We start from the raw sequence: 22,985 nt of genomic DNA on the forward strand, positions 1-22,985 counted from the left end.
TATACTTGACTTACTGTTGTGTCGAGACCAAGAGTTATTAGCATGAAGAAGAAGAGAATAGACCAGAAAGATGAGCCTCCAATCTGCGCAAGGGCTTCTGGGTAAACCACGAAGATCAAACCGACATCTGAAGTGAAAAACAAAAACATGTCTTTTAAATGTAGTATAATAAAAAACCAAAACAATTGGAAGATTTAAAACAACAAGAAAAAGAAGAAGAAAATGCAAACAAGAAAGAACTAACAATTTACAATAATGATTGGCACCTAATGCTAGATTCAGACTACCAACTGCCAACAGAAAGTTAACCAACTCGACGTTGCGTTGTAATTTCAGCAACTCCCGACTTAGACGGCTGCGCTTAGATTAACAACTAATGGTTTCTACGAAGAGAATCGAGTTGTAAGAGAGCCCAGACTAGCAATTGGACAGTCGTAGAAGCCATGACAGCAGAAAGTTGGCCAACGTTGTGATGGCAGTTGGTAGTCTGACACTGGTATCATTACATTAAGTCACACATCTCCACAGGATTTGATTGACGTGTGTTAATTATGATCTTTGCGCCCCACCCATAGCCAGAGCGGGACACAGCCCAGTGGTAAAGCGCTTGCTTGATGCGCGGCAGGTCTAGGCAGATATACTAGTACATAAACAGGCAGTTCATAGTCTTACCCTAGCATAACACGGATATTTGTTTGTGTGGGTTTCTTTAAACATTCATTCGTTTGTTCGTTCGTTCGTTAATTAGTTACTTAGTCCGTCCGTCCGAACGAACGTCCGTCCGTCTGCCTTTTCTTTTCCTTTCTGTTAGAAAGAAAATGCCCGAGATTAAAAGAGAACAAATAAAAACTGTCGATACCAAAACCTCTCGCGTGTTGTAAAAAGTGTTTTATTTAACGATACCAATAGAGCACATTGATTTATTAATCATCGGTAATTTTGACGCATAGTCGTATAGAGGAAACCTGCTATATTTTCCCATTAGTATCAAGGAATCCTTTATATGCACCATCCCACAGACAGGAAAGCACATACATCCCCCTCGTGTGTTGTAAATAAGCTGTGATGGTTGAATTGAGCCGAAATAACCTACCTATCCGGGCCACCGTGGAAATGTCACGGTTCTGTTTGTAAGCCATGAAACCCAAAACGGCGAACACAGCAAACCCAGCCAGAAAACTCGTCAGACAGTTAACAGCGCTTGTTATCAGTGCATCTCTGAAAACAGAACAAGTACATGTGTATGTATTGTAAGTGCAGCATCATACATTACAGAAGTGTTGTCATAGATATTCATTTTCGTGTATGACACCTTGTAAAAGCATATTTATTGCGCTCTTAATGTTTTGAAAGATAATCATGGGCATTTGAGAATACACTTTAACTGACAATATTACATCCACATTTGACTGCATGTGTATATGTCCACCCATCCATCCATCCATCCATACCCATCCATCCAAACATCCATCCATTCATCTATCCACCCAACCCCAAACAACTATCCATCTATCCATCCATCCACCCACCCACCCATCCACCCATCCATTCATCCTTACAATGGACACAAAGAGTTGAACCTCTACAAAACACTGACTATTAAATACAGTTTAGAGTTTTTACCTGTAACAGTTATTATTGAATTTGTTGTAACTGGACAAGGCTAACAATACTCCAAATCCGGGTCCCAAGGAGAAAAATATCTGAGATGCTGCATCTATCCACACCTGATGAGAGAAAAGAAATACAATCGTATAAAAAAATATATATACAAAAAAGAAGAAAAAAGAAACAAAAGTAGATTTGAAAATAATGTACATGTATGCAAATGAAATAGTTAATGAACTGAGATCTAATTCACAACGCTCTCTTAAGGCTCCTATAGACTGGATTCGGCGCGTGCGTGCGGTCCGGCTAAACAACAACAACAACAAAAAAAGATTCAAAACAAAAATCGAAATTCATTAATTTCAATGAGAGCGTCTAGACTGGATGAGTGCGATGCGTGCGTCTGCAAATCGCATATGGCCAGCCACAATGAAATAATCGTGCAAACGTCCAACACGCAAATGCGCACACGCATCAGACAAGGACCGCACGCACGCGCCGCATCCAGTCTTTATGAGACTATAGACAACATCGCATCGTCCTTGCAAGTCATGCTGCACTGCACTGCGATATCTCAAAATTTAAAGACTTTAGTGAATCAGGCTGCTAGTGTCAACTAAGCTCTTGTTTAATGCTAGGGTCAGACTGTCAACTGCTACCACGAAGTTGGCCAACTCGACGGTTGCGTTGTAATTTCCCAGACTCCCGGCTTACAGATTGAGATGTGTGCATTCAGATTAACAACTAATGGGTTATACGACGAGAATCGAATTGTAAGAGCGCTCAGGCTAGCAACTAGACAGTCGCAGAAGTCGTGAGAGCAGCAAGTTAGCCAACTATGTGCTGACAGTTGGTAGAATGACACTAGCATAAATTTATAAAACTTTAATTATTTATACAGTAATAAAACAGTTGGCGTGAAACTACAATTACTTACACCGATGTCCGACAGTTTGCTGAAGTTGGGACTGAGATAATACTTGATACCCATGCTGGCTCCAGGTAGAGTGACTCCCCTTATCAGAAGAATCAGCAAAACAACATACGGCAAAGTAGCAGTTATCCAAACAGCCTGAAAGAAAAGAAACGAAGGAAATGTTTTATTTAACGACGCACTCAACACATTTTATTTAAGACTAAATGGCGTCAGACATATGGCTGAGGACCACACAGATATATAGAGAGGAAACCCGCTGTAGCCATTTCATTGGCTACTCTTTTCGATTAGCAGCAAAGGATCTTTTATATGCGCCATCCCACAGACAGAACAGTACATACCACGGCCTTTGTTACACCAGTTGTGGAGCACTGTCTGGAACGAGAAATAGCACAATTGGGCTACCGACGGGGATCGATCCTTAACCGTTCGCGCATCAAGCAAGCGCTTTACCACTGGGCTTCTCCCCCCCCCCCCCGAAAGAAAAATAATTCCACTGGCCCAAACTCTATGAATTTGTGTCATTCCAATAGTGTATATTTGTAAATATCGCGCTTCAGTGGAATAGTAAATCTTTATAAAAGAGGTGTTACGATGTTGACAAACAATTACGGTGTTGACGTCATTTACAATTACGATGACTAAATATTAAAATGTTTTATAGATGATGAACAATTATTGATTGATCTTTCTGAATGATCATCACACAGTGAAATAGGAGGACATTATTTGAGCTGTATCTCCAGGGAGCACAAAAAGATTTCATTTCCTATAAAAATCAGAAGTTGAATATAATTACACATTTATCAAATGAAACGTCAAAGGCGTTAGGGTACGAAATGAATATATGTTTAACGATACTTCTGCACTTTTTAAAGTTATTTCATATCTATTTAAAGCTACTTCATATATAGCATATGGTTATTTAGATATTTTGTCATCTCCGCAAAGACAAAATGTTACGGTATTGACATACTTTGGTTTTTTAAATATAAAACTGAAATATTTTATATGTGATGAACATTTACTGATTCATATTTTATAGTAGACCTACGAAGAGCAAAATAGCATGAAATATTTTAATTGTTTTAAAAAGGATCACCGAGAAAGCTTCCAATTATCGCAAAAACAGAATTTCGGATACAATTACATATTCTCACATTTAACTGGCTAAGACAATATTGTGCAAATGAATATTTATTTAGCAGCACCTTAGCAAATTTTAAAGCTATTCCATGGCGAACATATGGCTATTTAAGACACTTGGCCATATGAGTTTTATCTCATTATCGTTGCTTAGCTATGTTGAATTGCCAAGCTATCTTCAACAGTTACTCATCCATTTATGATGATCTCTGAATGAATCATATTCACTTAATACATCAATATAATAATTATGTCCGTTACGGTGTTGACTGAAAATAAATATACGCAATGACGCATCACGTTTTTACCTGATTATTTATAGAAAACATAAGCTGACGGCACTCTTCGTTGATATCACTTGAAAAAAATGCGAGTTTCTTTATTTAGAAAGAAACATGTAGCATGTCTTTGTTTATCATAAATACATCATTTGTTGACCGGCGTTACGGTGTTGACAGAAAAGGATAATCTTGCAAAATAAACCATAGGTGTAATTTCAGCAAGACAAAACATGTATTCCATCTTGCAGTCTTTATTAATCGACTAATTGCTATAACGTACTATATGAATTCTGTTTTGGGCTATTTTGATTTATGCTCAGTTTCAAAGCTCTGATTTGTGACAATTTGAAGGCTTATTTTAACCGTATTAAATCAACCATTTGTTTATAATTTCAGGTGCCTTTGTGCTATAAAAGGTTCTCTGTGAATTTCTAATACATCTGTAATTATCTAAGTGATGTTTATATCAATTTTCATACTTGTATCAATTTTAGGGGCGGGTAACGCAATCAACGAAGTATGAGTCAATTGCTTTTTAATGAAATATATAGACGAAGAAAATATCATTTATGCAATTCCCCAATATTATTAAATGCATATCGTATAACAATTGCTTTGTTTTCCTGCATACCTTGCCTGAACTTTTGATGCCTTTCCAGAGAGCGAAGTAAACGAGAACGTAGACCGCCATCAGACTGAGCGCGATCGACCACTTGATCCCGCCAAGTCGAGACATACCATCGGAGTACTGCAACTCCAGTACCTCCCGTCTGAAATACAAGATACACGGTTAGGAGACCGGCTTTAGAATAAGGGCGATCGACCACTTGATCTCGCCAAGTCGAGACATACCATCGGAGTACTGCAACTCCAGTACCTCCCGTCTGAAATACACGATACACGGTTTGTGAAATATAAAATATCACTAAATTAATAAATGCATTAAAAATCAAATGAAAATGAATGGGTCAAATAAATATGAATTTTTAATGACATCATTTTGAGAAACATCTTTTTCACGTGAGAGTGGGAGTAAGAGAGAAGGCCTGAATTGGAAAGGTACAGAGTGAGTGAGGTGATGGAGAGAGAACGAACGAAAGAAACAGACAAACACAAAGAGACCGACAGCGGCAAAGTTAATATATATATATATGTATGTATTGATGTATGAATATCTATATATTGTATGTATGTATGTCGAGGTTGATTGTTACATACATAGATATTAACGCACTGGCGCAAGGTATAATTAAATCCTTTCTGGTCTCACAAATTGTCCCATGCCGTTGCATGTATGTATGTATGTATGTATGTATGTATGTATGTATGTATGTTTTAAAATGTATGTAACGAGCGAAAGCGAGTTTGGTACGTTTTTAAACAACGAGTTGTAAGATAAATGGTATCTAATGGACACGAATGTATTATTCTATTTGTTACATATCGTCAAAACCAGGTTTTAAGCAAATTTTAACATCTTTTTCGACTAAAAGTTATTTGCAGCCTTTGCACTTGTAGCTAACTTACGCGTCACAGACACATGATTGTCAGGTTAACTATACATCACAGTGTAATCGATTTCGGTCGTGCAGTTTTTTCATTAGATGTATGGCATTGGTGACCTGGTCATCACCTAGGAGCAGCCAGTCGTATGTCTTGAAATTGTTAACACACTTACATGTGTAAACAAGTATGTGCTATAAAAAATAACGATGGTATTCTCATCAACGGATGTGTAAGAAATAGAATACTAAACGAGCTTGTCTGTCATACCATTTTTATGAAATGAGTGAACAGTTTTGATACCAACAGTATTCACGAGTTTCATAAAAAATGGTATGGCAGGCAAGATAGTATAGTATTTTATGTATTACGAACCAACAGCAATAAAGCTGCAACGCAGAAGTAAGGTGATATCGGAACTTACTACTTGTAATGTTTCTACGAATTGGGTCAGCAAATAATCTACGTCACACGTAAATGTAAACGACGTCACTATGAGCAACGAGACGTCAGCAATGGACAGTTTAGATTTTGGCGCGAAGCTCAGTGTGACGGAACATGCTCTTAATTTCTTTTCGCCTGTGGCTATATTAATTGTTTTAGAGAGTCGTGTGCAGTCACAATATGCACTTAGACTAGGTGGGCACAGTAGTTACGTAATACCTCCGCGCGACGGTGGTCGAGCTGTTCGCAATACACACCCAGACCAGATGCGGAGGCCATGTGGCCAGTAGTTACGTAATACCTCCGCGAGTTCGGTACAATCGGGGTATTGCCAACGAACTAGGCGACGACCAGTCTGGTCTTCTAAGAGAAAAATACGTCTCTGGGAGTTGTGGCAATATCTCATGATACGTAAGGGACCGCGTTGTGCCCCCAGGCGATATTCGGTTTTTTAATAAATAGATAGGATTTTAGAGATATCGGGGGAGAAACATATTGGAAGGCTTCCAGGGAACGCGTCCGTTTGGACTTGGTAAATATTATTTCTGCTCTGTTGTATAACCTTGATGTGATTGATATGACTTTAAATATTTTAACACTGTATTATACCAATATTATTTAGACAGTGTTTCCGGTAAACTGACGAAGTAAATTGTAGGCTTCACTGTCTAAAATTATTAAAGCTTAACCAGTCATCCTAGAGGACCTAGGTAAACTGTAGGTTATTGTCTTTATTGTGATAGGTACCAGTATTAAGTCTGTATTACAAGGTTACTGAATGAGTAGTCAAGGGTTAATTAAAAATTAACCAGTTAGGAATAGAGTTGTAATACCGTTATTAATTAAGTTCCCCTGGAAGCGTTTCTCAATTATCACACGTGTGTGTGTTATATCACGGTGCAGTGATTAGAATATTGTGTAAACTAGACACCTAGTGATTAACTAATTAAGTGATTAGTTCTGGGTTGTTATTATTATTGTTGCTGTAAACAATTAACTGCGGCAAATATATTTGTCAGCTTAAGGTTAATACAGATTCCAAAGTGTATTGTGTTTTGTTGTGTTTTCTAGTGAACTAAACGTGCTATATATACATATACTTTATATAAGATCGTATCTCTGATATACCTAGAGCCGAGCTACTCGGGTATACACTGCCCGATACAGAGAGATCTAATAGAGATACAGTTAGGAGAGATATTTGGATAATCGTGTTTTATTCAGTTACGGGTATTATAGGATCCCCGTGACACTCAGTTAATGTATTGAAATTCACAATAATGACTGAATTGTCAATCGGACCAGCAAAGATTGATCTGATTGAATGCGATTGACTAGATGTGACGCTGACATTCTGTACCTAGGGCGTAAACGAGCAGCACATCGACGACAGACACTTGCCGGAACATCGTTTTGGCTTCGTACACAATGGGCCCAAATACAACAGCCTATCTTAACGCAAATCAGTTCATAGCCATATTACGTAATGATACACTTTTAAATTACACTATTTTGTACAAAAACGGTTAGATACGTTAATAATCTCTGAACAAAACATTTTAAACAGCAATTTTGCACTTAATGTTTTCTAACGTTCTGAAAAAGGACGCGTCATGCATCCAACTTATTTTATTGCTGGGAGATGAAAAGTGGCGTCATTCGAATACCGACGTCATTCAAATTACAAAACTACCACGCCAAACTGCGCGTGCCAATATTAAACTAGTTAGATATTGAGTAATTGTTATGACATGAGTATTATCTTACACTGGTGTGTAATAAAGACAGACAGACAGACAGACATTGGGGAACTCCAGTAAGAATTTACAATTGCCAAAATTGTAAGGTATATTAGCTGTGGGGAATGGTTATATGACAATAGTGACATAATTGGGCAAATATTACAACCGGTAGTTCAGTATTACAGTAGGTTTTATAACTACCAAAGATCTTGAAGAACGATTGGGGTCAGAAGTGAAATTTGAAAGTTGACGTTTTTTTTATCAGTAAATTGCAAATTCAAACAATAAAAATTACTAAAAATAAAACAATAACAACTGTATGATCAACTGAATGAAAAAGATTGACAGAAATAATGTTCCACGGTGATTAATGGACCTTCCTGGAAATGGTCAAAATCAAGAATGACACCCCACGCACGTGTACGGAGCAGCTGCGTGATGCATGTGCAAACTATGAAATGTGTTTTGGTGTGTTGATAAACAGACCTGAACGTTCTTTACTAGGATGTCTGTGGTCAAAACATATGTTCGGTCTAATATTAATATTTCAGGTTCCCCTACTTGTTTTGAAGAGTATATATAGACATTTATGCACGGAAATAGAAAAGAATATTAATTTAGTTTACTGCCCATTTTAAACGATCGCTATTTGGAAGTTGGTTTTGTATAACGACACCACAGGAGCACATTGTATTATTAATTATCGGCTACTGGATGTCCAACATTTGGTAATTTTTGCATATGTTCTTAATTAGAGAGAAAATCCACTACATTCTCCCATTAGTTGCAAGGGATCTTTTATATGCACCATTCCACAGACAGGATAGCACATACAACGGCCTTTGATATATCAGTCGTGGGTGCACTGGCTGAAACGAAAAAGAGCCTAATGGGCCCACCAATGGGAATCGCCCCAAGACTGATCGCGCATCAAGCGAGCGCTTTACCACTAGGCTACGTAACGCCCCTATCGCTATTTGGTGTCTAATATATGAATATTTCGACATTTGGTCTATAAACAGAGAGTAATCCCGCTGCCCGCCACAAGCAGAAAGATATGTTTATATGCACCATCACACAGACAGGATAGCACATACTACTACTTTTGATATACCAGTCGTGATGGAAATGACTGGAACGAGGAATAGCCCAATGGACCCGCCGACGGGAATCGATCCTAGACCAACCGCGCATAGGGCGTCAGGCGAGTGCTTTACCACTTGGCTAGGTCCCGCCCCACGAAGGCAATGGAAGCCACAACACATCGCTCATTAGGCTATCTTTCTACAACTGAACTAAATCTAGCCCTAAATCGTGGCACAGTGACTTCGACCAAATTTTCCTAACGAGGAGTGATTGACCTGCAATGAGTGTTCCAGTTTACACAAGTCTGGAAAATCCCCAATAATTGCTGGCGATCGTTTCCTCGACTGAAAAGATTCTTTCCTTTGGCTGATCGTCTTTTGATGATAGTTCTACTTTCGCTCTTTTCCTGTCTGAATGTCGGTAACGAGGTGTTTTAATACATGTTATAAATTCAGAAGAAAAGAAAAAAAAAATCCCCAAAACTAAACAAAATGAGAAAACTGGGCCGCGACAGTAAAATTGTCGTCCGGTATTTTGTCGATAACGTTTTTGTACATGGTGTAATCGTGTGAACGGCAAACCAATAGAATCGTTTAGACAATTATGGATATTCAGTACATGTATACTTAGGTGCCGATGTCGTCTGTAATTAATCGACCAAATCGTGCCAGTTGGTGCTGTCTTCTTTTTCTCACAGCTGAGTTAACTGCACTAGGATGATCCTTAATGCTAGTCTATATTATGTAAAAAACAAACAAACAACAAAACCAGCATAAAAATTATTTGTTTTGTTTGATGACACTACAAAAGCACATTGTTTTATTTAATCACCGGCTATTTGATGTCAGACATTTGGTATTTTTGACTAGTAGTCTTCAAAACAAAAACGCTATATTTTTTTTTATAAGCATCATGAAATCTTTTATATGTACTTTCTCACACAGGACAGCACATACCATGGCATTTGATATACGCGTCGTGTGGCACTGTTTGGGACCCGAACGGGAAGAGACCCAACAGAGGTATTATGTTAAAGGCACTTCGCCCTCAAAACAATCCGATTAATATTTGTGTAAAATACAATTTCTCGCTTGACATATAATTATATGTACATCCATGTACACATTCAGACGTTCCTTTATTTTCGGAAGCTAAAAACATTTTTTTTTTGGCGCCTGTATTGTCTCTATAAAGGGGCAATCCCTCTATTGTAAACGTTTGAAGCATATATCTTGGTTTAAAATCGGCTCTCCTCCATAGACAAAGCAGCTAACAATGAGTCATATCTTCACAACTCAATCACAACATCTTTTGGAATCAGACTTGCGCAGAGATACGATATTGAACATGCTAATGATGGACTCGTAATCGCCATGTATGTGTCAGCTTCAATCAAACACTTTTAACATTTTATATGAGTTTAGTGTAGTACTGGTGAGTAGATTAACACAAATTATCGTCAGTTTTCTCAAAGCAATAATTCCGTTTGAGGGCAAAGTACCTTTAAATTATACATTGCATGCTTGCATGTGAATATTGTGTTAAAGGGACATTCCTGAGTTTGCTGCACTTTTTAAGATGTTATCGACTAACAAAGACTTTTTAACGATTGTAATTACATATCAAATATATTTTTCTGCATAAAATATTAGTGGCTGTATATTAAACATGTTTCTGATCGTTCTAATATTTGTACTAGGTTAAATTTCATTTTATTTCCAAAAATATAATTTTTTCGTACGTACGAAATTATTTGAAGACAAAATCCAGTTTGGGCTTCTTACAAATATTAAGACGACCAGAAACACATTGAATATACAGACACTGATATTCTAAACCAGAAAATATATTTAATATGTAAGTTTAATCGAAGAAATATTTTATTAGTCGGAAACATCTTACAATGCAGCAAACTCAGGAATGTCCCTTTAAACATTTTAATTTGCTAGAAAATCAGAAGGTGCTATATTTATATGCCAACCTCAGAAAAAGATAAAGAGATTAACTGGCTCCAATAAGTCGAAATATTCCAAGATAATATTGTAACAGATAATACAGAATGTGTTTCTAAATACCAATAAGCTACATTATGTCATAACATGTCTGTCTGTCTATCTGTTTGTCCATACAAGAACACGTTTTGACATGGTTCCTATCATGGGTTTCGGGTCTTTTCCCCTTCCTTTTCTGTGATTTATGGGCGACAATGATTGCAGGAAGATAAAAAATAAATGACAAGAAGAATAGTCTCCCTTTGTTATTTCATTCTGTATTAAAATATTTTCTAAGAAACATTTTAAATTTTGTTTTGTTTAACGACACCACTAGAGCACACTGATTAATTAATCATCGGCTGCTGGATATGTATATGTGTGTGTGTATATATATATATATATATATGTGTGTGTGTGTGTGTGTGTGTGTGTGTGTGTATATATATATATATATATATATATATATATATATATATATATATATATATATATATATATATATATATATATGCACTTCCCATAGACAGGAAAGCACAAACCACGACCTTTGATATACCAATCGGAGAGCACTGGATGGGACGAGAAATTTCCTGTCAATGCCAGTAAATAACCCCTTTTCATCTCACGTTACGTTTAGCATTTTAAAACATTCTAAAAGGTAATCAGTAATATAATTATGAAAAAAAGTAATCAATTGAGATGTTACCAAGAAAATCATTCATACATACATAGAAATCAGCTGCAAAAACTAATCTGTCGATCAATCTACCAGAGTTAATAAGAGCTACAAAGTAGGCCTTGAATGTACGTATAGCCAAACTGTCGATAAAATTGTCCAAGGGCGACAAAATGTTGCGCACACTACATCATGCAAATATTCGTTATCTTTCTTTAGCTTACTCGAAGAACTCCGTGGATGCTGCCGTCAGCCAATCATCTTCACTGCCCCTGTCTCGGATGCACTCGGAACTTGCAGTCGTAACAACGAACCCCGATGTAGTCGCGTTGTCGGTCTCGTTGCTGAACAACGACGTCTTATTGGAGCACTCCATGACGCGGTCCTGGAACGTCGTGCACTTGTCCGTGTTCCACGTGTTGTTGCACGTCACCCACGGAACCTGACTCCGGAACGACGAAAACAGGAAGTACACGGCCCAGGCAATGATGGTGTTGTAGTACCAAGACACGCATGCTGCTATGACGCAGATTGCCATGCCGATTCCTATAATACAAAGTACATGTTTACACGTTTTTAAAGAAATATACAAGTTACTGTAATAGAACACCCCCCCCCCCCCCACCACACACACACACATGTTATGCGTGTTTATACTGAGTTTGTAGTATTAAGTCATATTCTACTATGGCGCAGATTGCCATACCGATTCCTGTAATAAAAAGTATGTGTTTAAAATGTGTTTGTTAGTACTAAAGCAAGCATGCTGCTATATATGATGCAGATTGCCATGTTGATTCCTGTAACACAAAGAACATGTCTATACTGGTTTTGTAGTACCAGTACGCGCATGCTGTTATGACGAAGATTGACATGTCGATTCCTGTAACACAAAGAACATGTCTATACTGGTTTTGTAGTACCAGTACGCGCATGCTGCTATGACGCAGATTGCCATGCCGATTCCTGTAACACAAAAAACCCAGGTTTATACTGGTTTTGTAGTACCAGTACGCGCATACTGCTATGACGTAGATTGCCATGCCGATTCCTGTAACACAAAAAAACTAAACAGGTTTATACTGGTTTTGTAGTATCAATACGCGCATACTGCTATGACGTAGACTGCCATGTCGATTCCTGTAATACAAAGGACTGTACTGGAAAAAAAACATGTTATGCGTGTGTATACGGGTTTTGTAGCATCTACACTCGCATGCTGCTATGACGCAGACTACCAACCAAATTCCTGTAATACAAGGAACATGCTATGCTTGCTATAATGGTTTTGTTGTATCAAGACAATCTTACTGCTAAGACGATAATTGCCAATCAAATTCTTATAATATAAGTTAAAAGCATATTTATTCCCCATATTAGTATGACGCAGATTGCCATCCAAATTCCTGTAGTACAAATGACGTGTTATGCATGATTGTATGGTTTTATTACCAAGATACACATGCTGTTATGACGCAGATTGTCATTCAAATTCCTGTAGTACAAATGACGTGTTATGCATGATTGTATGGTTTTATTACCAAGATACACATGCTGTTATGACGCAGATTGCCATCCAAATTCCTGTAGTACAAATGACGTGTTATGCATGATTGTATGGTTTTATTACCAAGATACACATGCTGTTATGACGCAGATTGCCATCCAAATTCCTGTAGTACAAATGACGTGTTATGCATGATTGTATGGTTTTATTACCAAGATACACATGCTGTTATGACGCAGATTGCCATCCAAATTCCTGTAGTACAAATGACGTGTTATGCATGATTGTATGGTTTTATTACCAAGATACACATGCTGTTATGACGCAGATTGTCATTCAAATTCTTTTAATACAAACCCCACTATACTTTGTATATTTACACTGATGTATTGCCAGTTCTTAGAATTAAAGCAGTATGCTGTGTGTGTTTGCACGGATGTATTGTAATGTACACCTGTAAATTAATTAAGCACTACTTGGTTTTGACCATATGACCTATACATTGTACTTTGCAAGTTACTGTGACCATTTCGTAGATACAAATTTAATGTAATAAGAGGATATTGAAAAAGACTGTACATTCATATTTAGTGTATTATTGGGAAAAGACAGAGGCCGTAAATATGCATGAACATGTATGGTAATTAAATATGGATCTGGAATCCCACTGATGTGTTTCTGATACGTAATATATACATGCCATCTCGGTAAATACACAGAAGATACAGAATATGTAAACAAAAACAATCACAATTCAATGAGTTAAACCACGTCCGCGCGTACAACCGCTTGTAAACAATTTTTAGCTGCATAACAATTCATGTGATGCTTAATTTATATCCAGGTGTATACAAATACACCTATGACACAGTTTACCATAATATCTTATGTATAAAAACGAACCCCCAAAACCCCTACAATAACCCCCCGCCAAAACAAAATCCCAAACAACAAAAAAAACCCAAAAAAACCCAACAAACAAACACCCCGCGCCTAAAAACAAACAACAACAATACCCCCCCCAACCCCCCCCCCCCCCCCAAACAACAACAAAAGAAGAAAACCCCAAACAAACACGTTATATAGGTGTCTTTACATTGCTTTTGTAATCATAAAATGTCTTTATTTAAATCTATCCTTGGTTACATTCAATGATTCCCGAAGGCTATCAAAGTGTATTATGATAAATATTTAGAAACTTGAAAATCGTGTACATCATTTTTCATCTTAATAATTATTTTTATCGTTTGGCTATTGACTATGTTCATGATTCATTGTTTTCACCCTAAGATACAATTTTGAAAGTGTTTATAGTTTTGTCATTCAGATTGATATGTATTTAAAAAAATGTTTACGACAAAGTAGGCAACATAACTGAATATTTTATAAACAGAATATTATACAAACAGCTCCTGTACAAACTGATGTTTCTATTTAGGTATAGCATTATCTTGAAATTACTGTTGAATGTAACATATAAATTATAAACTAAAGTAAACCAATGCAAATTAAAGTAGGTCTAATCTTAGGTAAATAAACACACACACACACACACACACACACACACACACACACACACACACACACACACACACACACACACCAACAAACAACAAATCCCCCAAACAAAATCCCCCCCCCCCAAAAAAAAAAGTAAACTAAACTTGAAAAATTAAAAATGAAAAATTACCGATATCATAAAAATTATAAACTAAAGTGAAAAAACCTAAAAAACCCAACTAAAACCCCCCAAAAAACTAAAGAAAACTGAATTCAACTTGAAAATCTAAAACCTAATTATTTATTTCAATTAAAAAAAAGTTATTGCTTTTATTTTTATAAGAGTTGGAAATATTTTGGAAATAGGTTTCCTTGCCCTTGTCAAATGAACTTCTTTTAACGTGTTACCATGGCTGCACCTTGCCGTCGATATTCCGCTGCAGTCGGTATTAGGTCCGAGTGCATCGTGTATAATTTGGGTGCGGATTTGGTACACAATGACTCTGTTTGCCGTGCCTATTCAAGTGAAACAAATGTGGACGGCTCATGACTATTCATGACAATGGGAACACCGATTTGGATTCAAAGCTATGAATACAGGACAGAATCGAGCCACAGAGGTCAAATTTTATTGATGAGCATTTGCGTTGCCAACTTTGGTTCGAACTTACTACGTGGTGCGATACAGAAATCGCCGGGAAAGGAAAACAGAAGAGAAAAAAGAACCACAGCCAACGTAATACTTTTAACAAATGTCGCAGTTTTAAAACCATAGCAGCGGACATATATATATCGAACTTACTATGTGGTACGATACAACTACCGAGAAAGAGGGTAGGGGGAGACCACAGCCAACGTAATACTTTTAACAAATATCTAAATAAAAAAACGTGTTTCTCAATTCATTTATCACTTAAAGGAACATTGCTGAGTTTGCTGCATTATAAGATGTTTCCTACTAATAAAATATTTCTACGATTACATTTACATATTAAATATATTTTCTTGTTTAGAATACCAGTGTCTGTATATTCAATGCAATTGTGGTCGTCTTAATATTTGTAAGAAGCCCAAACTGGATTTTATCTTTTGGAAATAAAATGAAATTTAACCTAGTACAAATACTATATAGAACGATCGGAAACACGTATATATATTTTTTTTTTTCTATTTTTTTTTAATAACAAAAAACTAAGGACACTTAGTAAGTGATCAACATCATGTAGCAAACGAAAACAAGACCCAAACCTTGACTGACAAATCAATAAATGTTGAAATACTCTGGTAAATACTATGTTTTTTTCACATTTTAAAAATATAGATTTACAAAATTTAAGTAACATCGCGAAAGTGTTTAACAGAACAATCTATTCAGGACACACCGCGGATTTAATGCAAGAACAAAATATGTATATAACAAATTAAAGTAGTCAGTCAGAAAAAGACAGATCGCTCGTTGGACTGGTAGTTGTCTTTTTTTAACTCGTCCGTCAAAATGTTTACTCACATTTGGCGACCGTGCCAGTACTTTCTGCAGCCCTGGGGACAGTACAAAAAAGGAATCGTAGAAATAAACATAGAGGGTACACAGGCAGTTTTTACTATATAAGGTGATTTGAGATAATAAAAACGTGGTCTCTTAACACAGGTGGCTGCTTAATACGGGTGGCAACTATAGCGAATTTGTCTGTGCATATTCATTGTACTTGATGTACACTATGGTATAATGTTTCCGTAACAAAGGTAGTTTCCTAATTAAAACAGTAATTTCGTCATCTATACAGCAAAATATAACGATCTATGACACTTGCAACTTTGATAATATACCTTTAAAATTATAGTCGCGCCTTATAATAGTGTTGCCTAATAACACCCCCAACCCCCCAAATAAACAACAACAAAAAAACACACAAAGAAAACCCAAACAAAAAACAACAACAAAAAACCTCCAACAAAGTCAACTGAACTGACATCGAATCTGAAGTTAAGGTGGCAATAATACAAATTTTCCCTCCAGTAAAAGACAACTTAGTAATTGTACAACCAACGCCTATGTTGTCTACATATTTGCAAAAACATATTCTCAAGACTGTTTCTTTTAAATCTACACAATTATTCTGAAGGGTTGCACTCACACCTCTACGGTCACAACACAACTAATCGCCGCCATTTGCCAGAGGGTGGCACACGTCACCCACTTCAGTCAAACTCGTTACAAAAGAAGTAGAAAATATCAGACTCGCGTAATGCCGATTAGTTTCTACATCTCTCAAGGCGGAAACCTTTGTGAATGTCATATGTAGGAGTGTGACCTTTAAAACAACTCGTTTGAACTTTGCATCACCACCAAATTGGCTAAATCAGTAATACGGACACCCACACGTGCTGGATACACCCCCCCCGAGCCCTGTGCCACGTCCCAGTTAAACATACCAAAGGTGTCGCATACCCCGAGGGGCGATTTTTCTTTTAATATACAAGCGTCGGTGGCGTGGTTGTTAATCCATCGGTTTTAAAGCTGGTAGGTAATGAGTTCGCGTCTCTATTCTAGCTCCAATTCACTCCAAGTTTTAAATGTTAAGTGAAGAGGTTACACGCACTATACCACATATTTTCTTTCTCTAATTACTTAACCACAACAAACCTACTCAGCTTCTGTCCATGACAGTTTGTTTCTATGAATCTATGCTGATATAGTATTTAAAAACACAAAGTGACAATAGGCAGGATTCGAACCTACCGCACCGATTCGCATTGAATTTGATTGCCCACAGTCATCGAAATCCACGGTTAGAATGTTCGATTCTGTCAAATACAAACTTATCTAGACACCGGGCTACATTTTGTTTTCATTTAAGTAAACATATACTATTAAAATTCGTTACCTCGACCTCGGTAATATCTCGAGTAAGCTAGCCCTAAGTACCTATTTAACTATATCAATCGTGTGAAGTATGAAGTATTTAAGGGGTCATATTTTTCAATACAATTTCTTATGAAATCAACGAAATCCACAAAAACTTGGCAAATATGCAGCTCGATAAAACATCATGGACAGAGTGACTGCACAAAGACATCAAACTTATCGTAAACATAACGCCACTTCCTGTTTACCTCAACTGAACGCGCCCATTTCCGTCGATCGTCCTCTAAAAATTATCTAATAATAAAAAACATTCTTCTAGTAAAACCTGTCCTGGACAGAGGAGCCGACTTGCTCTGAATGTGCACGTTAAGCCATATGACCTGACCTAACCTAACCTGACTATTAAATTAAATTATTTGGTTCCAATTTCTTATTGGCATATATAGTTGTATATATAATGTTTGCATTTAAAAGCAAAAGGTAATCAATAATTTTGGTGGGAAGCTAACATTATGTGACTTTGACACTACACCTTTAATACGAGGATATCTTCATACAAAACATTAACACCTTACCTTTAAAACAAGGACATATCCGTTTCCACACGGTAAGACAGCCACACCGCTGATACTGCCCGAGAGCCAGCTCCATGTAAAACAAGGGCAGACCGCCAAACAACAACATGACCAGATAGGGAATGAGAAAGGCACCTGGGGAAAGAAAAATAAAAAATAACTGAAAATAGCAAAAATGTTAAATAAATCTGAGAACATGTTAAAGACACACGGTGAAAGTTCTCTTAAATATACTTCGCAGTCATGTTTTTTCGCCTGTCAGAATTTTGTGATAACAGTTTTTGTGAAACAGCCATAAAATTAGTATATATTATATAGAGGATACACCCCAAGTGTCTTGTGATATCATAATTTATCAGCACGAGTTGATAAAAGTATGATACTTTTATCAATGAGTACTTATAAATTATGATATCACAAGACACGAGGGGGGTATTCTTTTTATCATTCATTATAATTTGTTTTCATTTGGGACAAATGTAAACAATGCGGGATAAATGCCACTATATTTGGCAGCGGTAGACTCGTTCTAACACGACAGTGGCGTGACATCACTAATGATAGGTTTAGCGCTGAAATATACACAGTGGCGTAATAAAAGAAGCAATATCTCCTTAGAGAATATCACAGGAGATATCGCAAATTATAATGCCAGCGATATCTCCTACAAAAGCCTTTAGTGGATACAACAGACCCTACAGTTATAAATATATATATATATATATATATATATAGTTATAACTGTAGTATCTGTTGTATTTCCTATGGGGATATAAAATAATTCTTTCATCGAGCTGGAAAGAGTAGTCTACTAGTATGTTTATTTCCTCTTAGACACTTTAGAAATGATTGTCATTTATATAAATAAACAAATAAAGAAAGAAACAAATAAATTCAATGAAAAATAGACCCCCCTCCCCCCATGAATAAACCAAATCAAACACGAAATCCTGCCCATATGCATTTTTGGAAGAATCCCTGAAAGATAAAGCAAGAAGATGCTTTGTCTTTCCATAAATGTTAATGGAAAGTTTAATTTACCAATGCTTTATGAGTCAACATAATTTCACGGGATCTGATGATTTGTAAGATAATGGAGATCAAAGTGACGAAAAGACGGCGCGTTTACAACAATTTACATACATGCGAATACGCGCATATGAAGATTTAAGGTTTATGTTGGTTAACGACATCACTAGGGCACATTGATTTATTAATCATCGGTTATTGGATTTTTTCGTGATTTTATCATATAGTCTAAGAAAAGAAACCCGCTACATTTTTTTCATTATTAACAAGGGATTTTGTATATGCACCATCCCATAGACAGGATAGCACATATCACGGCCTTTGAAATACCAGTCGTGGTGCACTGACTGGAGCGAGAAATAGTTCAATTAGCCCACATAGATTTAATTCATTGCTCGGTGACGCATAATGCTAGGTTAAGACTGTCAAATGTCACTACGAAGTTGGCCAACTCAACGGTGGCGTTGTAATTTCCCCAACTCCCGATTTACGACGGGTGCGCTCAAATTTATCGACAATCATCCGCTATCATGATAACCATGCCAGATTATACCAGATTCTGTGGTACATATGTATACATGTTGCACGCACACACACACAAACACACACTCACACACACACACACACTCACACACACACACACACACACACACTCACACACTCACACACACTCACACACACACACTCACTCACAGTCACACACACACACATACACTCACAAACACACACACACACTCACACTCACACTCACACACACACACTCACACACACACACTCACACACACATACACACACTCACACACACACACACACACACACACTCACACACTCACACACACTCACACACACACACTCACTCACAGTCACACACACACACACACTCACAAACACACACACACACTCACACTCACACTCACACACACACACTCACACACACTCACACACACACACACACACACACACACACTCACACACACACACACACACACACATACTCACTCACTCCCCTGCATGCCATATTAAAACCATAATGGAAAACAAAAGGACACAAATTCCATTCGAACCTATTTTCAGATTATTTTTTTCTGTTGGCAAACTAATTTTGTAACCTGGTATTATCAAACTGTTTAATATACTACGATTATTTTGAAAATATTCGCCATTTGCATGTTCTTTACAAATGTTTTATAAATATAAAATGCGAAAAAAAACCACTGATAATTTTTTAATAAACTTTTATAATATGTCGTTTCGTTCAGTAATTTGCTCCAAGGTTTTTCTATAATGTGAGCTGACTGTACTAATTTAAGCAATAGTGCACAATTAGTTTCATACTTATTTCCAATTATGTTTCAAGCACGCTGTCCTGGCAATATACCTCAACTGCCTGTGAAAAACTAATGTTAATTAATTTTATTATTATGAATAAAGGCTACTATTTTTGGTAAGCAGTAAGGGGTCTTTTATATATAAGTAGTCACCTGTCTTTAAATGTCTATTTTACCCCCCACCCCCAAATAATCTAATATAATTAATATTAAGAATCCATTTTTGGTACTCTACTGGTGGATGTCACGTGGTCTAATGCCGCGTTATGATTGGTCGGTTGCTATGTAAGAAACAGAATACTACATTCCTGTCCGCTAGATATTATTTATGTAACAACTCACATTTGAAACAAATCGTTGTAAGATGAACTTATATTACTAACTACAAATCATAGATCGATCAAATTTGGTATATAGTTGCACTTACAAATATCGCTTATATAATTCACGTGCTACTCGACCTAATCGACATTTAGGCACGCCTAACATATATTTTAGGTGTTATAGTGTAAGCATCCTCAAATAATTCCGTAAGATTTTCGTGACTATAACCTACATTCCACGCCACCTGCGTTCACGGACGTATAAGTAAATGAAATCTAATCCTCGTTTTTATGTGGGTCATTATCAACACTGACAATGTCTGTTTTATGTTGGTCCTAAAGTTTGTGAGAAACCTTGCTCTGATAGAACATTACTTTGACATGTATATGTAAATGCACGAATACTGACATATGTAAAATATATCATGAATATTAGTGAAATCAAATACCAATATTTTGTTAAAGAATTTGCGAAAATGTCATATCCATGGCAATCTAAACGTGAAAACTTATTATATAATCTATATATCGTATGTATCTTTCTATATCTATCTATCTATCTATCTATCTATCTATCTATCTATCTTTTTATATCTATCTATCTATCTTTCTATATCTATCTTTCTATATCTATCTATCTATCTATCTATCTATCTTTCTATATCTATCTATCTATCTATCTATCTTTCTATATCTATCTATCTATCTATCTATCTATCTATCTATCTATCTATCTATCTATCTATCTTTCTATATCTATCTTTCTTTCTATCTATCTTTCTATATCTATCTATCTATCTATATCTATCTATCTATCTATATCTATATCTATATCTATATCTATATCTATATCTATATCTGTCTCTGTCTCTCTGTCTGTCTGTCTGTCTGTCTGTCTGTCTTTCTTTCTTTCTTTCTATGTCTATCTCTCTTGTCTTATCTATCTATATATCTACATAAATGTTTGTTTATTTGTCTGTATCTCTGCCTATCGGTGTGTGTATGTGTATGTGTATGTATGTGTATGTATGTGTGTATGTGTGTGTGTGTGTGTGTGTGTGTATGTGTGCGTGTGTGTGTGCGTGTGTGCATGCGTGAGGACTTAGAACAATTAATTCGGCTGACCACCCAGTCATCTCAGTTTTGTAATGGTTTTAAAAGGGTGCGGGATATAGCTCAGTTCCCTTGCTACTAATTAAAATGTAACGTGTTTCCTCTGAAGACTAGGTGTTAGATTTAATATATGACGTACAATATTTATGATCGAAAAACATTTCTAATGCTACCTTTTACTCTGACAAAGATGGTAGTACTAAACCAAGAACTTCCGGCTGGGTCAAAGTTCGAGGTGCAGCGAACTTTTTATAGAGAAGTTAACACCACAAGTCCCGTGATTGGTGATAAATGTGAGTGTGTTGGTTGTAAAATAGTTTCATCTGCTCAAAAAATGTATGCAATTTTATTTCATCTAGTACCACTGTGTCAAGTAGCCTTGTGCTTGAAACATTTTTAGGTACCTGTAAAAAAGTACTCAAATTTTGTGCGGAACTAGTGTAGTCATAGACGCTATCTGTTATCTCTGAAATGAGCAGTTTGACCGCCAATTTGTTTCTGATTTACTTTAAAGGTGAGAGGTGGTAGTATTTATATCCATGGTGCTATGTCGAATGATACGCTGCAGGTAAGAATGAATGAATGAATGAATGTTTAACGACACCCCAGCACGAAAAAAACATCGGCTATTGGGTGTCAAACTATGGTAATGCTGCTGGTAAGAGTTTTAGCTACATATATTGTCGTCTATGGGATTTGATTTGGTTGTATATACCCGGATAGCCAATAGTAGAAACCAAAATGACAGACAGTTGCCCCTATTCCAAACAAGAAAATATAGTTAATATGTAAATTTAATCGTAGAACTATGTTATTAGTCGGAAACATCTTACAGTGCAGCAAACTCAGGAATGTCCCTTACAGAAATGTACTTTATTCTTCAGTCGTTCCAGCCAGTGCTCCACAACTGGTGTAACAAAGGCTGTGGTATGTACTATCCTGTCTGTGGGATGGTGCATATAAAAGATCCCTTGCTGCCTATCGAAAAGAGTAGCCATGAAGTAGCAACAGCGGGTTTCCTCTCTCAATATCTGTGTGGTCCTTAACCATATGTCTGACGCCATATAATCGTAAATAAAGTGTGTTGAGTGCGTCGTTAAATAAAACATTTCCTTTCCTTATTCTTCAGTGTCACGTTTGTGGAGATGATCGTGCCGGCCGGCATCATTGGGCAAATATCAGTAGAAAAGTAAAAACATTCCTTGAGCTGGGTTTGAAATCATGACACATCGTCGTTTACGGAAAGTTCTGGACTCTGTTTTGCACAGAGATATGGTTTGATATGCGGTAGTGACATCAATTGTAGTTTTGTTTTGTCTTATACGTC

The 22,985-nt window shown here is 36.7% G+C and overlaps 1 protein-coding gene across 1 annotated transcript in view; it reads right to left on the reverse strand.

The window, feature by feature from the left end:
* Positions 1-22,985, reverse strand: part of LOC121366144 (sodium-dependent serotonin transporter-like) — a 36,811-nt gene that overhangs the window by 3,869 nt on the left and 9,957 nt on the right. The window contains exons 2-8 of the mRNA XM_041490710.1: positions 17,866-18,000; positions 11,642-11,963; positions 4,604-4,742; positions 2,546-2,680; positions 1,624-1,727; positions 1,094-1,218; positions 15-127 (exon numbers count right to left, since the gene is read on the reverse strand). Of these exons, the coding sequence (XP_041346644.1) occupies positions 15-127; positions 1,094-1,218; positions 1,624-1,727; positions 2,546-2,680; positions 4,604-4,742; positions 11,642-11,963; positions 17,866-18,000 (1,073 nt within the window). The remainder of the gene's footprint in view (positions 1-14; positions 128-1,093; positions 1,219-1,623; positions 1,728-2,545; positions 2,681-4,603; positions 4,743-11,641; positions 11,964-17,865; positions 18,001-22,985) is intronic.

Source organism: Gigantopelta aegis, chromosome 3 (assembly GCF_016097555.1).
Source record: "Gigantopelta aegis isolate Gae_Host chromosome 3, Gae_host_genome, whole genome shotgun sequence".
NCBI classification, from domain to species: Eukaryota; Metazoa; Mollusca; class Gastropoda; order Neomphalida; family Peltospiridae; genus Gigantopelta; species Gigantopelta aegis.